An 18,891-nucleotide genomic window follows, 5' to 3' on the forward strand; every position below is an offset into this window, starting at 1 on the left:
GCCTTTTGAGACCAATATTAAATACATAAATATGACACTATGGATTACTTAGCAAGGTTAAAGTCCATTAAATGCTTTTTTTTCCTTCAACGAAGGTCTACGTAGGAGACAACATCTTAATCGGAAACACTGCTAATCGTGAGGGCTGAATATTTTATAGATAAAATCATAATCAACAGTTAAAGTTAGCTGTAAGTGTAGCAGATGAGTGCTTGGTCAGCTTATCCTTCAAACTGTGGTCATGTTTTCTTTGTGAAGTGCTCAAATAAAAAAAATATATATTTGGATTATTATTATTATTAATCCAAACATTTCAAAACAGTGAATTTACAGTGTGATAAAATATCCTACATCCCGCACACACATTATAATTTCCTGAGTTCGATTTAGTATCTTGTGTCTTCATTAATTAAAAATAAATAAATAAATGAAATGCAAAATAATAAGTTGAGCTGGATCAAGTGCTATTCTATAAGCTGCTGACTAATGAGCGTGGAAGCCACTTTGTTAAAGCGGTGATTAATGTGATAATTACAAATCAGGATTATTCATGTAGCAATATATTAGCAATATATAATAACAGACTGCGATTAGATTCACTTCATCGCTTGCCATCTTCTCATTCATGTCATCATATTAGTCTTTTTTTTTAAATTATTTCTTGCTTTTATGTTACTTCATATTACATTTGACAGCAATTTAAAAAAATGGTATTTCCTTCTTCAGTCCTCTTTTTCTTTCGCTATTTTCTTTTAGCTAAAAGGCGAGTGCTTGTGTTTAAATTCAGTGGCTTAGATGCTACTAGAAAAACCCCGTCTCAGGTACTTCTAGTCAAGAAAAATCTGACAGCTGACAACAGAGGCATTAACTACATGCAGGTGATTTGCATAATCTGAAAAGCGCATACAGAAAATCAGCTTAAGCAGGTGCATAACCCGACTCTGAATACGCCTAACTTTCCCAGCGTAAACACTGATGTAACATTACTTTAACTAGTGCATTGTGTATATATTTAATATGCTATGCAGTACACAGGTCTCTTTTAACCAGCTAGCTACTGAGTTAACTAGTTAATCTATCCAGAAAGTCTTGTTTGAAACATCGCCTGCAGGTTTCTCAGTTCAACAATTTACAGTTAGTTATTTTTTTTTTAAACACAATTTGTATAATTCAGAAAAATATCAGAAAGCAGCTATAAATTGAAATGACACGGAATGAAGAAGCTTGAAATTAAGTGAGTGGAATCATGACAATGAAAAAGTGTAATAAAAGTAATAATTTTAGTGAAACTAAAATGATTAAACATACAGTTGAAAGTAAGATATATAAAAATAAAAGTTATTTTAATTATAATTATTATTATATAATTATTTAAAAATACCAAATATAGAAAAGTTAAAGGGTCTAAGTCAAAAACAAAATCAAAATATCAAATGAAAACAGAAAATGATACAGAAATAAACTAAAAAAAAAACTAACAACACTAAATATTACTGTGTGTATATATATGTGTGTGTGTGTGTGTGTGTATAGTCTAGTGAAGAGTATGTTTATGTTTAATTTCACTCATAGTAAACCTCTTTGTCTCCATCTTTCTCTCTTTCTCTCTCACTTTCTGTCTCTCTCTCTCTGTCTGACCTTTAGAAAGTGTGTAATTAGGATCTGCTGGGCAAGCAGCAGTGGATGATGGGTAATAGTGGAGGGCCTGTGGCTGTAAAATTGCCCTGTCAATCAAAACAAGAGCATTGCTAATGCATCAACCAATCAGCAGTATTGACTTGTGATGTCATGCTTATGACAGACACACACACACACACACACACACAGAGATGAACTGACCAGGCGCTCTTACCGGTGCGTGTGTTGATACTGAAAAAGTTTTGCGGGTTGCCGCTGGCGATGCGAAACGAGAAGCGGGGCTCGGTTGCCGTAGCGTCAGGATCCTGGGCTTGGATCTGGATGATTGACACGTCTTTGGGAGAGTTCTCAGGGATGGAGGCGTGGTACATGGGGTCAGAGGTCAATGGGGCATTATCGTTCACATCCTCTACCTGAACACACACACACACACACATTATAATATATAGACACGAGCATAAACACACACAAAGAATAAACATTCTATCGCAGACATGCACAAACACACACTAACCTAAGTACACACTATATAAACCCACACATACATACACACACATTATATCACACAGACAAATATAAACACACACACACACACAGACATTGTAGAAGAAGCACAGACTCACACAAAAGGATAAACACACACAGAACACACACACAAATGTAAACACAGAGTAAAAATAAACACACATATACACACATTCACATTATATCATGTAGTCACAAATACACACACACACACACACACACACACACGCACGCATAAACACACACTGAAACAAAAAACACACATATCACATGCACATTTATATCACATGCACACAATCCTAAACACATTCTATTATATAGACGCACAGACGCACAAAAGCATAAATACACAATACACAAAAGCATGAAAACGCATACATAACACACAACAGCATAAACACACACACACACAGAAAATGAACACACACAATCACATAGAAGCAGTTATGAACACATGTATACACACAGAAACTTACACATATCACACACACAAACACACACAATCTTACCACAGTAACAACATACCCCACACACACACACACACACACACACACACACACACACCTGAATGTAGACTTGCAGTGCAGCTGACTGAGGCACCACCCCCCGGTCTGTGGCATAAACCGTCAACCAATAGGAATCCTGCGTCTCACGATCCAGCAGATCCGTAGTGTAGATCACTCCTGCACACACACACACACACACACACACACACACACACACAATGTTAGAATGAAGTAAACTAAGGTGGTAGACAAAAGGGTAAAAAAGCCACGCCCACAGAGTAACACAAACATACTAAACGTTACTATTATGTAGTTGGTAACTAGCTAGCTACAATTTTTTAGCATACGTTATTAAGACGAGACTTAGCAAGTCAGATTTTGCGTTTAGTCACCTGATATTTGGATCTGTTTCTGTTGAACCAATGAGCAGCTTCCAAATTTGTAAACTGGAAGTGATGTTACACATGTGCATGTTTGAAGTTTTAGAATTTTTCAAGCAATGTTTTGGCATTTTTAACATTTGCTAATTTTTCAACTTGTACGTAGTTTATAACAAACACCACATTAAGATCACATCACATAATGTTACTTTTATACTTGCATATTGTTTATAATTGTTAATTAGTATTATGATATTCATCATTGATATAACCAGATTAGTCTTTTCCGGTTACTTTTCTGGTCCGGAGTGCGGACTCAAGTGTGAAAACGCCTTAAAGCATCACTAGCTACGATTTTCCTACACAGTGAATGTCATGTTTTAATCAAGTTGTTGATGCTAAGTTGATGCTAACGAGCCACAGATGGAACCAAATAATGCCTTTTTTCCCCCTTTTCACATTTGCTAGAACTTTACTAGTGGTTGAAACACACAAAAGAGAAACACATTATCAAAATTTCAGCATCTGGAGGGTTTTCCCAGGCCGTCACACAAACATTTAGTTTATACAAAGTGTAAGGCTGTTAACGACGTATTTAGTGCAACATTGTATAATATTTAGCCACGTATGCTACAACTAGTTTATGCTAACTTTACACATAACCCCAAATCGTACATACTAAAGCAGGGTTCAAAAAACTACATCCTAACAAACACTTCACAAACACACACACTAGAATCACATCTCATTAATGACAAAGGTTCAAACTAGAAGAAAAATGTTTTAGTAGCAATGCTGATTAAAAAAATATTACCTGAAATGCTAATCAAATGAGAAAAAAAAAAAAAGTTAACAGAAAACAAACACTAACCAACACACAACACAAAGCTGAATTTTATTTGGCAAGGACAAGTGGACAAGGGCGCGCTGTAAGCTGTACTGGAACACGGCCACCGAATGAAGAGTTTCTCAATTTTATGTAAATTAGCCATCACGCAGTGAGGCAACAAATCCAAACGTGGTGAAGAAAAAGTCTGTTGATGAAGACAACTGGCCGTGAACTGAGGAGGATTTTCTGAAAAAGCCCTGACAGCCGGAGTTAGCATTGCGCTAATGGACTAGCTGAGCTAATCTTATTTAAAAGCCATAATGCAAGACACGATACACACCAACAGCACTGAACTACTTAGCGTGAGAGACAAAAGAGACCAAAGCTAATTGACACACACGTCTAAGGCTCTAACACAACTACATGTGCGTGTTCATGCGTGTGTTAATGCTTTAGCATGTTTACACTAGCATGTAGCATTCCCACACTCCATTAACTCAGTGCATTAGACAATCATTAGATATTTACATCACCGCAGGGAGCTTTAAACTATCTCTCTTTCTGAGAGAGAGAGATAGAAGGAGGAAAAGGATACAGAAAGAAAGAAAGAAAGAAAGAAAGAAAGAAAGAAAGAAAGAACAAAAGAGAGAGAGAACCCAACACAGACACAACTCTTGCTGTAGACAAATGATTATGGAATGCTGAGAAAGTATGGCCTACACACACACACACACACACACACACACACACACACACACACACACACACACATCCATCAGGTGGTCAGAAGACAAGTGGCAGTTACCAAGGTTGCCAGATCTCAGCAAAATTTCCAGCCCAACTCAAAACAGCACAAAAGACCTGAAACTAAATGTTCAGGCATTGGAAAAGTGAGCTGTGTTTTTCTCTTTGTAATCAGTCTTTGCGTTGGAAACAAGCCCACTGTAGTGTGCATGCATTTCTATTTTGCAGTATCCTCAACCCCCTCCATATTCCAGCTTTCCCTCTCCCAAAATACTATATCTTACAACAGAAATGGTTCTGTACATCATAGATACTGCATAGGAAATGCAGCTCCCATTATCACATTGAACAACTGACAGCTGAAGCGAAGTGTTACACCGTGCCTTAACTGGAGCATGAGAAAAACTGCATTAATGCGATATGACATTTTGGATAAAGTGAAGCATTCAAGCACCCAACATTAATTGGTTAACCTGTGCTAGGGGACAGTCCCAGTACTAGCATTTGTGTCAGCTTGTTGAAGTGTGAACCACTAGGCATGACACAATGCATCTTTATGCAAAAATGTGATGTGTATTGTGGAAATGTGTGATTCACATTGATTAAATACACATCCAATGCCATTGCACTGTTTGAACACCAGAGGTCCTGATCTGAGCAACCCATAGAATTAAAATATGTAGAGAGCATTCTTTAATGCAGAGCCTGAGCAATTATCGTGAATCATCAGCACTTGTGAAGTGACTGATAGCCACAATGATCACAAAGATTGACACGCATTATAGGTTCCAGGGTTACACATTCACATTGTAACAGTTAAAAAGTGTTCTTCAGTAGCTTTCAAATGACACCAATGCAATCTATGCTGCAAGAGAAAGAAGTCATTTTAGCCAACTTGGAGCTCTATTTCCGGTTAAAATGGTGAACTTGTAGTACATTTTGTTTGCAATATTAAACCTTTTTTTGATTTATTTAGTTTTATACAGACAAAAATGCACACTGTTTTGCATTGCTTATGATTCAGAATAAAAATGTCTTTTCAGTCATAGTTTTTCATCATTAAAGGTTTGTTCAAAATATTCTGAGAATCAAATTGAATTCCAATCATAAAGCCACTATCATGAATCAAATCATGACTGGAGTGTATCATTACACCCCTAGTGAACCAAGTACAATTCCTGAAAGAACAGAGACAGACTGGACAGAGAGCATTTTTGACTCTGTCCAAGTTCTCTTCTTGCCAGTGGACTTACATTCACTCAGTGCTGCCCTTCCTGGATGTGACAATCTCACTCGCACTAGCTTTCAGTAACCACTTAATCCTCATCAGGGTTGTGGTGAAGCCAGGGAATATTTGGTGTGTTAGAGCAGAGAAAACACTAAAATGTACAGGACAGGGGGTTCTCCAGGACCAAGACTGGAAACCTGTGTACTACAGGAACTACAGGTGCATCATGTACTATATGTACTAACAGATACACCATGCGCTACAGGTACTGCAGATACACCTTGCTCTACAGGTACTGCAGATACACCATGCGCTACAGGTACGCCCTGCACTATAGGTACTACAGAGACACCATGCTCTACAGGTATGCCCTTCACTATAGGTATTACAGATACACCATGCTCCACAGGTACACCCTTCACTATAGGTACTACAGAGACACCATGCTCTACAGGTACACCCTGCACTATAGGTACTGCATATACACCATGCGCTACAGGTACACCCAGCACTATAGGTACTACAGATACACCATGCTCTACAGGTACACCCTGCACTATAGGTACTGCAGATACACCATGCACTACAGGTACACCCTGCACTATAGGTACTGCAGATACACCATGCGCTACAGGTACACCCTGCACTATAGGTACTGCATATACACCATGCGCTACAGGTACACCCTGCACTATAGGTACTGCATATACACCATGCGCTACAGGTACACCCAGCACTATAGGTACTACAGATACACCATGCTCTACAGGTACACCCTGCACTATAGGTACACCCTGCACTATAGGTACTGCAGATACACCATGCACTACAGGTACACCCTGCACTATAGGTACTGCAGATACACCATGCGCTACAGGTACACCCTGCACTATAGGTACTGCATATACACCATGCGCTACAGGTACACCCTGCACTATAGGTACTACAGATACACCATGCTCTACAGGTACACCCTGCACTATAGGTACTGCATATACACCATGCGCTACAGGTACACCCTGCACTATAGGTACTACAGATACACCATGCTCTACAGGTACACCCTGCACTATAGGTACACCAGATACACCCTGCACTATAGGTACTGCAGATACACCATGCGCTACAGGTACGCCCTGCACTATAGGTACAGCAGATACACCATGCACTACAGGTACACCCTGCACTATAGGAACTGCAGATACACCATGCTCTACAGGTACGCCCTGCACTATAGGAACTGCAGATACACCATGCTCCACAGGTACGCCCTGCACTATAGGTACTGCAGATACACCGTGCTCTACAGGTACGCCCTGCACTATAGGTACACCCTGCACTATAGGTACTGCAGATACACCATGCACTACAGGTACACCCTGCACTATAGGTACTGCATATACACCATGCGCTACAGGTACACCCTGCACTATAGGTACTACAGATACACCATGCTCTACAGGTACACCCTGCACTATAGGTACTGCATATACACCATGCGCTACAGGTACACCCTGCACTATAGGTACTACAGATACACCATGCTCTACAGGTACACCCTGCACTATAGGTACTGCATATACACCATGCGCTACAGGTACACCCAGCACTATAGGTACTACAGATACACCATGCTCTACAGGTACACCCTGCACTATAGGTACACCCTGCACTATAGGTACTGCAGATACACCATGCGCTACAGGTACACCCTGCACTATAGGTACTGCATATACACCATGCGCTACAGGTACACCCTGCACTATAGGTACTACAGATACACCATGCTCTACAGGTACACCCTGCACTATAGGTACTGCATATACACCATGCGCTACAGGTACACCCAGCACTATAGGTACTACAGATACACCATGCTCTACAGGTACACCCTGCACTATAGGTACACCAGATACACCCTGCACTATAGGTACTGCAGATACACCATGTGCTACAGGTACGCCCTGCACTATAGGTACAGCAGATACACCATGCACTACAGGTACACCCTGCACTATAGGAACTGCAGATACACCATGCTCTACAGGTACGCCCTGCACTATAGGAACTGCAGATACACCATGCTCTACAGGTACGCCCTGCACTATAGGAACTGCAGATACACCATGCTCTACAGGTACGCCCTGCACTATAGGTACACCCTGCACTATAGGTACTGCAGATACACCATGCACTACAGGTACACCCTGCACTATAGGAACTGCAGATACACCATGCTCTACAGGTACGCCCTGCACTATAGGTACTGCAGATACACCATGCTCTACAGGTACGCCCTGCACTATAGGAACTGCAGATACACCATGCTCTACAGGTACGCCCTGCACTATAGGTACACCCTGCACTATAGGTACTGCAGATACACCATGCACTATAGGTACTGCAGATACACCATGCGCTACAGGTACACCCTGCACTATAGGTACTACAGATACACCTTGCTCTACAGGTACACCCTGCACTATAGGTACTGCAGATACACCTTGCTCTACAGGTACTACCGATACACCTTGCTCTACAGGTATACCCTGCACTATAGGTACTACAGATACACCATGCTCTACAGGTACACCCTGCACTATAGGTACACCAGATACACCCTGTACACAATGTAGGATAGCTACTACAGGTACACCATGTATTATGAGTACTACAGATACACCCTGTCTTATAGGTACACCATGTAGGATAAGTACTACAGGTACACCATTTTCTACATTTTCTACAGGCCTGTTTTTGTTTACTTCAACACTGGATTACGGATTGTGAATGCTGTTTCTGATTAAATCCGCAATTTTCCATCATCAAAAAAATTGGTACGATCCTTACTTTGTGACCACAGACATGGAGATCTTTTGAACTCTGAAGATGTGCTGCTGTCGTGGAGTGTTTTGGGGTCAAACCAGCTTGTTTACCTGCTTTGTTTACCCATTAATTCTGAATGGCTCTGTATGCTAGGAAACGAATGCACACATGCGCGCACACACACACACACACACACACACACACTTATTTCTGACAGGGAAAAGACTGACAGCAGAGTTTTAACAAAGGGATTATTCTCTTTCATGTCTGCTGCCTGACCTACTTAAAGAATGATAAGTGTGAAGAAACGCTGTGAGTGTGTGTGTGTGAGTGTGTGTGTGTGTAAAAAAGTGAAATACCTATCAATAGAATGATCTATATGAATGATGAAATATTAATGAGATCCCAATTATCCATATCCTGTAACAGTTCAGTGTGGTGTGTGTGTGTGTGTGTGTGTGTTACAGATGGGCACAGCTGGTGCATAACTTGTTCATGCGGTGTTCACACTGCATGACTGTCAATTCAGCACAGGAGGGTTTAACCTCTCACACACACACACACACACACACACACACACACACACACACACACACACACACACACAAATATATCTGTCGTATCTGTAATTACTTATCCTACCCAAGTGTCTGTGTAGCTGAAATATTCCAACGGTACAGCCCGTATCCTAGCAACCCAAATAAAAGGGAATGTGTAACGGCTCCAACCGAACTGTCCGCCTTAACTGCCGTATTTACACACACATTGCGCTCCAATCTGAAGTGAACTCCCTAGGTAGGCAGCATTTCAGGACAGCATTTGAACATTCCCAAGAGAAACTCTGTCCCATTTCGAGGACCAAACATACAAATGTGACCGAATTTCCCGTCTCAAAGCTAACAAATACAGCTGAACAAATACAGCATAATTTGTTTATCAGCCATCATTCCATGGGGAAAAATCAGCTAGGTAACATAACACACCTTCACAATGTATGGAGCTAGCTTATACTGCTAATAAGTGATCGACTGGCTACTTAACAAGTTAATGTTTTCTTAACTATGTACTTATTTCAGTTCACTATTTAGCAAGATAGTGATAATTACCTGGCATGCTAAGCAGCTAGAACTAAGTAACTAATAGCTAAGCAGCTAGAACTAAGTAACTAATAGCATGCTAAGCAGTTGTTTTACTAGCTTTAATCATGGAGTGATCCAACAAAGGAGGAGTTTAAGTTCGATCAGCCAGTCACAAACGTGATCTTTATATCAACACTAACTTCCCTGTTAGTTTCCTCAGCTTAATGTACTGCTTAGCATAAAACACTGGTTGCAATTACATTATATTAAGCAACATTACCTATGGTAGTCAAGCTACTTAACTTTGGTCAGTTAACTAGTTAGATAAGCTAACATGAAAATTATTTGTATAAACAAGAAATAATTATCCTAGCTCTCGAGAAAGCTTGCTTGTGCCAAGTATACGATTTTATTGTATAACCAAATCAAGTGGTGAAATTAAATTAAGTGGCAAGATAGCTAGCCTTAGGTAAACCATTGTGATGCAAAATGACCAAGTTTGCAATTAGCCGAGCAGATTTAACCACAGATTAAACCCTTGCTGTCCAAAAGTAGCCATTTAATTGCTAGCATATGTTTCTGCCCAATGTTAACGACATTAAAAGTAATTTTAATGCGTGTGAATATTCAATAAGTAAATGTTTGATCCGCACAAAAAGAACGATCATACATGTGAAGTCAGCCATTGCACTAGCTATCATTGATGCTAACATAAGATGGGGAAAAAAATGATGCTGTGTGAGTTATTACACAGAGGAAACACACACTCATGAGCTCAGAAACACAATGACTAATCTTAACATATGAAACACAGCTTTAATTAACTCAGACCAATTATCCCTCTATCAGGAGCTTGAGTGAGTGTGTGTGTGTGAGGCGTTATCTCGGCGTGTGTCAGAGCATGCATGTATGCAGGCCTGCTGCTGCAAACAAGCTGCACAAACGTGGGAGGTTTAGACCCTGATGATGTAGAACAGCTTGCGCTAGACTACTGTTGTGTGTGTCAGTGTGTGTCTACGAGCATTTCTATTTCCTCTGTGCACTTATTATAAAGCACACACTGCTTTGGTCTTGCATTAGCGAGAAAGTAGGCTCAAGCTAAGTTTAAGCTCAAAAATCATGATTTCAGCATGCCTATGGAATAGCACACCTACCATAAACACACTAACAAATCGACAGACAACCATAATTACTGGGAAAACAATAATGAATGGATAAATTACCATAAATAATGGAGTAGCAAGTCTACCATAAACACACTAACAAATGGACAAAGTACTATAGCTACTGGGAAAACAATAATGAATGGATAAATTACCATAAATAACGGAGTAGCAAGTCTACCATAAACACACTAACAAATGGACAAAGTACTATAGCTACTGGGAAAACTATAATAAATGGATAAATTACCATAAATAATGGAGTGGCATGTCTAGCATTAACACTCTAACAAATGAACAAAGTACCGTACAAATTGGAGTAGCAATAAAACAATGACTGGGTGAAAAAGCAAAAAAAAAAAAAAAAAGTCTCTCAGGCCCTCTAGTGGCTGGCTGCAGTACAACATTTAACCCCGCCCCTTCCCACATAAGCCAAACTTACATTTCTCCACAAATAATTTTCGGGAATAGTGTTCTGTCGCTTTTACAAATTCAGCTGACCTTCATATCTCACCTAATATTTTTCATCATGAGGTGACAGTTTTGGACATAACAGCCGAGTCTTGTGAACACACACACTTTCCAACACACACCTGAAGCTCGTGGCAGTTCTGTAGCAAGGTTTTTCTAGTATTTTGCTTATTTTGATGTCTAAGCTAGCTCACTGTACTGATATTATAACTAGCAAACCAACGTGAGTGAGCGAAGCGATGGCATAAACCAAATCAGCTAACACTAGCTACATTTCATAACAATTTACTGACTGAATGACTTTAGTGAACACTCGAAGTAGCTTGGTAAGGTTAGCCAGTTCTTTTTTTAAACGAGCTCCACCGAGAGATTAATTGGAGCATAAAAGAGCGCTTTTCCATTCAGACGCGAGGTGTCTTACTGCAGGTATCAGAGAGAGATGAAAATCACGGAAAGCAACGATTTTTTTTTTTTGTGCTCAAAAAAGTAGGTTGTGTTGTAATATGTAAACATATCAACAAAAGGACAAACTACCATAACTGCTAGAGAAGCACGTCTACCGTAAACATGCTAAAAGACTGGTAAACTACTGTAACTACTGAAGCTGTTAACAGTAAATGGTGGAAAGTTTGGTGCTTCTGTGAAAATCGCCAGCTGTAACACGTGTCAGTAAAGCGGCTGACGTTAGCATGTGCTAATTACAGCTAATGACTAAAATTTCTCCGGATTTAATTATATCCCTCTCTCTCTCTCTCTCTCTCTCCCCCCTACCTCTCCCTCTGACTCACCCCGCATGCAGATATTTATCTTTGTGCTGAAATTGGATTAAACCAGGTGGCATTAAGAAACGCATATGACATCAAACACTACATTTAGATGCGAAGGATCATGGGAGATCTAATTTTAGGTGAGAAAACACGCACTTGCTGAACTTCACACCTCTGTGGAGCGATAAATGGAATATGAGCTTTATTCACATCATTGTGGAAAGAGAAAGAAAGAAAGAAAGAAAGAAATGGACAATAACTGGTTTAGAGATAGAGAGAGTTACTGAGACGAGTAAGAGGGACACTAGTGGATTAAGAAAGACAGAAAGAAAGACATAAAAAGACATGAGAAGAAAAGAAAGGAAAAAGGAGAGAAAGAAAGTGCCCAAAAAAAAAAAAAAGAAAAGAAGAGATCCATCAGCGCTGCATTTCGATCCATTCAGAGTGGTATTGTGGGAGTATATTTAGGTTTTTCAGATTTCAGGACTTTGTGTGTGTGTGTGTGTTCCAGGACTTGCAGCCTCATTGTGAACTGAATAAACCACACTGAGTTACAGGAATCTGACATAATCCTGCCATCTGAGGACCTGTGTGTGTGTGTGTGTGTGTGTGTGTGAGAGAGTGTATGTGTGTGAGTGTGTGACGGGAAAAGCCTTATAGAAATTACCATCGCATACCTAGATTTGAACTGTACTATTTTCAATACTTTTGCCACATTCATATCATGTTGGAGAATTCCAAAGGATGGGAAAAATTCCTGTTATTCCGACTTGAAAGCGTTCACGAATTGTGATTTCGTTCTGGATAAAAATGTTAGTTGTAGTTTTGATCTAATATTACTTGGAAATACAAGGAAATACAAACTAAAATTTCTATCGCAAAGACTTTATTTCCAAGGACGGATTTAATAGTCAAGGAAATATCCCAAAATTCCCAACTCTGAGGTCTCTGTGAATTTTTTTTTCTACTCAGAAGGTGGTAATTACGGTTATTCCCATATGGCCTCAGTGTAACACTATATCCTTGAATTCATGTTCATTACTCATTCATCAATCTTTAGCAGGCGCTTTATCCTGGTCAGAGTCGTGGTGGATCCGAAGCCTACAACGGGAAGTCCGGGAATACACCCTGGATGAGATCCCAATCCATCTCAGGTCATTACTGGGGAATCAAGTGGTTGATACTCAGGAGCTTTCTAACATCCTCATGGTAACCAAGGCAACTCTAATGTTATGCGAAACGTTACAGGCGTCATGGCGACAAACTGGAAAGAATCACGAAAGGTCCACGTTGTTCCCTTAAACCAAATGTAGTCGAGAAGACAAGACAAGCTGTGTAACTTTATTTTGCACGCCCCCCCACCCCCCCCCCCCCCCCTTTTTTTTATTTTAGGTATGAATCTAATGTAGCTAACAAGTAGCTAACCAGTAGCTTACATATTAATAGCTAACTGATCTATTTTTTTTTTGTTTGTTTGTTTGTTTAATTGTTTAAATTACAAAAATCCTATAGAATGTAAAATGTAGAAATTTACAAACACGCATCAAGCCATGATTCTTGGTGTAACACGCAATAGAATTTCGAATTTTAATCACTTGCTTGAAGATGCAGGTGCAAAAAAAGTCACAGAGGGAAAAAAAAAAACGTGGATTAAAAAGCAGTAACTATAGATCTACTTTGAAATCTCTTAAGTAGATTATTTTTTTTTAAACATAGTGAGTAAAACTAAAAGCTTTCTTAATGGAAACCTGGTGCTTGTACTGTTGCAGAGTATCATGGGAATAGAGATGAATTGTATTGATTTCACCAGCAGTAGTGTGTGTGTGTGTGTGTGTTTAGGTATCTTCCCCATCTTCTCTGGAGTGGGAGTGTGTCAGCGTGCATGCTTCCTCCGTCTGCAGACTCTTAATGCATTTTCAGTCATGACCTTCAGAACTACATCACACACACACACACACACACACACACACACACACACACACACACACACACACACACTGCACATTCTGATGCAAAACCTACATTCAGAATAATGGTTCACCTTACAACTGTGAGTAAGGTGAACCATTGATAGAGACACACACACACACACACACACACACACACACACACACACACAGAGCTGTATGCAAAGTGCCTACAGATTCCTACATACAGCAGTGACATTGCTGATTGACACCGAGGTGGTGACCTTTGACATGGAAACCATTTGGGAGAGTTTGGTTGGTAGGAAGCACACACACACACACACACACACACACACACACACACACACACACACACACGTTTCTAATTTGCACAGAATTTATTACTCTTGTTAACCTTGTGTCAGCATCACCCACGACCTCCGGAGTGAGACAGAACATGATAAAGTGAGAGAGAGAAAACATTATAAAGAGAAAGACTGGACATAACCAATGGAGAGACAGAATATGAAAAAGAGAGAGAGAGAGAAGAGACAGAGCAAGAGACAGACAGGGGAGAGAAAGAGAGAGAGAGAGAGAGACAGAGAGAGAGAGAGAGACAGACAGGGAGTGAAAGAGAGAGACAGCGAGAGAGTTAGAGACAGACGGGGAGAGAAGGAGAGAGAGAGAAAAACAGAGTTAGAGACAGACGGGGAGAGAAAGAGAGCGAGAGACAGAGTCAGAGACAGATGGGGAGAAAAGGAGAGAGAGAGAGAGAGAGAGAGAGAGAGACAGACAGGGAGAGAAAGAGAGAGACAGCGAGAGAGTTAGAGACAGACGGGGAGAGAAGGAGAGAGAGAGAAAAACAGAGTTAGAGACAGACGGGGACAGAAAGAGAGCGAGAGACAGAGTCAGAGACAGATGGGGAGAAAAGGAGAGAGAGAGAGAGAGAGAGACAGACAGGGAGAGAAAGAGAGAGACAGCAAGAGAGTTAGAGACAGACGGGGACAGAAAGAGAGCGAGTGACAGTCAGAGACAGATGGGGAGAAAAGGAGAGAGAGAGAGAGAGAGAGAGAGAGACAGAGTTAGAGACATACGGGGAGAGAAACAGTGAGACAGACAGAGATGGAGCAACAGAAAGAGTTAAAGACAGACAGGGACACAGACAGAAGGCAGAGAAAGCGAGACGGACAGAGAGAGAGAGAGAGAGAATCGGAGAGAGAGAGAGAGAGAGAGAGAAACAGAGAGAGAGAGAAACAGAGAGAGGGACAGACAGAGAGGCAGACAGAAACAGAGACAAACAATGCGAGACACGGAGAGACAGGAGCAGAGAGACAGAGAGACAACAAGACAATCAGAAAGAGAGAGAACTTGTAAGTTGTTGCACTGCGCATACAAAGTATTGTACAGTTATTTTCCATGAACTGCACAGCTGTGATTACTGGTAGAAAAAGTTTCAGTGAAAAATGACTTTAGAGAACAGGAAAGAAAGTCAGAGGGAGAAGGTAATATAGTGACAGAGGAGACAAAGATACGACAAAGAGAAACGAGAGTCGAGAGAGAGAGAGAGAAAGAGAAAGATGGAGGAGGATTGAGACAGGAGGCAATAATGAGATAACAGAAAGTAATATAATGCTAGAAGACATACAGAGAGAGAGAAGGTGATAAACATACAGCCTCGCTGGAAGCTACACGCCTCAATTATCACATATTCGCCTCAAACACCTTTGTGGACTTGTTTTGTATCTCAGATGTGCTTTTTTTTGTGAGTTTCTGCCACTGTTCTCTGGAAAAATGGACAAAAAGACGAACCGCAGTCTTGAGTAGGAGGCGTGGCTAAACATCTGTCCGTCACCGAAACCGTGAAATGTTACGACATTTTCACTGTTGATCTGCTAAAACGGTCTGAACCTGTATGAACGTTTTAATCACTTTCTAATCATCATTACCATTAAAATTATTTTCCGTTACTCCAAATTTCAGTGCATCCCTAATAAATATTACAGCGAGGCTAAATTCTCAAATTTGATTGGTCAGAAGGTGTGGATTAATTTTTTATAACAGCACGAACTGGAAACAACTGTTTATCGTTGCTATAATGTAAGTGATAAGAGGAACCAACTTGTCTCGTGGATGTTCCACAACAATCGAAAAAAAAGAATTGATGTATTTTTGAGTCACCAGCCTGTATCAACGTACACCGATGTTAAAATATAGAGCTCTGACATCAGATAGGAGGCGTGGCCTAAAGCCTGAAGGTAACATTTTGTAGGTTAGAAGTGATTCAGATGCTAATGTAGTTCTAAAAGAATGTGTATATTTAATTTTTCTGCAGAACAAGCACATTTGAGGCGAGTGTGAGATGATTTAGGGAGGAAGGAGTGAGTCACCACACACACACACACACACACACACACTGAACCTCTACCTTTTTTCCTTTCTTTCTTCTTTCCTTTTTTCATCTCTCACCTTTATTCCAGCATCCTGTGATAGTGTGACCTCACGACCTCCTCCTCCTCCTCCTCCTCCACACACTTACACCTTCTCACTTTCAACTCACACACACATGCACACACACACCTCTTTTATCCCATTTCCTCTCTCCCGGCGAGCGTTTATTGCACCCAGCAACACCACCTCAGAGGCTGATGAGAAATACACGCGCTTATTTGAATGTATACAAAGCGCTGAAAATCAACCGTACCTTCAGATGCAGTTCCACAAACAAGCCTCAGACAAATAAACCAAGCATTACGTGTGTGTTCGTGTGTGTGTGTGAATCTAAGCAGCTGCGTCTGAGAGAACAATCTGACAAGGGCACTGAACATGAATAAAAAGCTCAGTGCAGTAAGTCAATATGCCAGACAGGAGCTTAGCGCATAAATCTGAACCACACACACACACACACACACACACACACACACACACACACACACATATATATATATACACACACACACACACACACACCAAATTTCACAGCCTGTCTGTCATCTCAGAGTCTCGCAGTCACTTTGGGCCAAAAAAAGAATTACCTGTCAAAAAATGCAATATTACTAAACATAAAAATGAGAAATATATTAACAGCATCAGAGTGCTGTCTTCCAGTGCCAGATGTCTTAACACGGTCCAAAAGAAACAGCTAGCCTGTGTGTGTGTGTGTTGTGTGCTGAAATTGGGTCTCACAATAGACCATGATAATCAACAATCACAGTATCGCCAAACAATTAAAAATATCCCAATGTCCGTATGTAAATATAGAATAATGGTACAATAGTTGTCCTTGAAGTCCCCATGAACAGGGGCAGACTTAGCACTAGGCAAAGGTAGGCAACCGCCTCAGACTACCAGAAGCCAAGGGCCCCCTAAAAATGCAAATTTTATATACATATTTAATTATTAATGCTAAACAACGTATGTTGAAAATTTACATCTCGATGAATAGGCCCTCATTCCTCCCCAAATCACTGAATCCGCCCCTGCCCATGAAATGGTTTCTTAGGTTGCTGTGATTTGATTCTGCATGTTGATGTATTTCTTTCTGAAACAGGAAGTCAGGTTGATTTACACAACAGCCAATAGCGTTCAAGAACTGCCACACCCCTGCTGATTCTAAACATGACATTAGCTTAGTGAGCTAGCTAAATATGGAGAGCAACGAAGAGATTAACAAAATTTATACTTGCTGTTAACTATGCGTACGAAAGATGGCCGCTGGCGTGTCCTGTGGTCATTTGGCGCGTCACATGTGCACGTCCTCAGAAATGAAATAAGCTAACACTGTGTCTCAAATCACAATTATTTACTACTCTAAACCATTACTGAGTACTAACACTAATGGTTTTCCTGTTACAGTGAGTGTTTGATATTTAAAAACCTCTTAAAACCTACTGAAAGGTCAGTTTTGAGTACCTGTCTTCTAGGAAATATTTTTGAACGTGCAGTGAGGGCTTTCAATTGGCGATGCAGATCATGACAACAATCACGCCGACTGCAAAAAGTTTTACAAAGAGAAACGAAGCTCGGTGGTCTGTTTCACGTTGCTGTGCATGAACTCGCTAGATATTACAGTTTGACTGGAAACCAGATGGACAGGGATGTTCAGTGGACACCGCATTTAATCCTCTAGATGTACATAAGACACACAAGCCAGTATGTGAACAATTCCGCCCACGTAGCAGCTTTGTGCGCACATGTATGCGTGGTGAAAGTGAAGCATATTTGCACCTTTCTTGATGGACAAGCCTCAACGATGTATAAAGATGGCATCATGTTCTCACTCTGTCTGAGGATGTGACATATAGAGACTAGCTACATGGCTAAACACATCACCTCAAACAGGGAAGAGTTTTCACAGGATTATTATTGAAATAGATTTTTCATTTTATTTACCCTCTCTGGTCTGACAATACGCCTTGTTTAAGAAATATCAACAAAGAAAACATTTTTGGATGATTTGACAAAGTAGTACGTGTTTCTCCCTGCATCAAATTCTATGGTGCTAGTCAAAAGTGGTAAGATGACAATATGATGGTGTATAGTTGCTTTACTTTTCTTCAAATGAAATCTGTGCTGTGATCATAAAGGAGGTCCTTGGAAATTCTTTTGCTCGGGAAGTGGTCCTTGGCTGCAAAAATTTAACTCGTGGGACAAAAACCTTGATGGTGTGACCCCACTGAAAGCCTTTGCATCCTGACAGGTACAGTTTAGTAACTTTTCCTGAGAGTGTAGGTAGTATCTTCTCCTGAGATACTGTCCTCTAAGGACAACTGTCTTATTAAGGTCGTTATAATTAAACCGGCTTTGAAAGAGCAGCACATTGCATGCCCTT

The 18,891-nt window shown here is 40.5% G+C and overlaps 1 protein-coding gene across 4 annotated transcripts in view; it reads right to left on the minus strand.

Moving 5' to 3' along the window:
- Positions 1–18,891, minus strand: part of fat3a (FAT atypical cadherin 3a) — a 120,139-nt gene that overhangs the window by 52,768 nt on the left and 48,480 nt on the right. For all 4 annotated transcript variants that reach the window (XM_053239660.1, XM_053239658.1, XM_053239661.1 and 1 more), the window contains exons 3-4: positions 2,728–2,846; positions 1,853–2,051 (exon numbers count right to left, since the gene is read on the minus strand). In XM_053239660.1, coding sequence (XP_053095635.1) covers positions 1,853–2,051; positions 2,728–2,846 — 318 coding nt within the window. The remainder of the gene's footprint in view (positions 1–1,852; positions 2,052–2,727; positions 2,847–18,891) is intronic.

The sequence above is a fragment of the Pangasianodon hypophthalmus genome, chromosome 14 (assembly GCF_027358585.1).
Source record: "Pangasianodon hypophthalmus isolate fPanHyp1 chromosome 14, fPanHyp1.pri, whole genome shotgun sequence".
Taxonomy (NCBI): Eukaryota; Metazoa; Chordata; class Actinopteri; order Siluriformes; family Pangasiidae; genus Pangasianodon; species Pangasianodon hypophthalmus.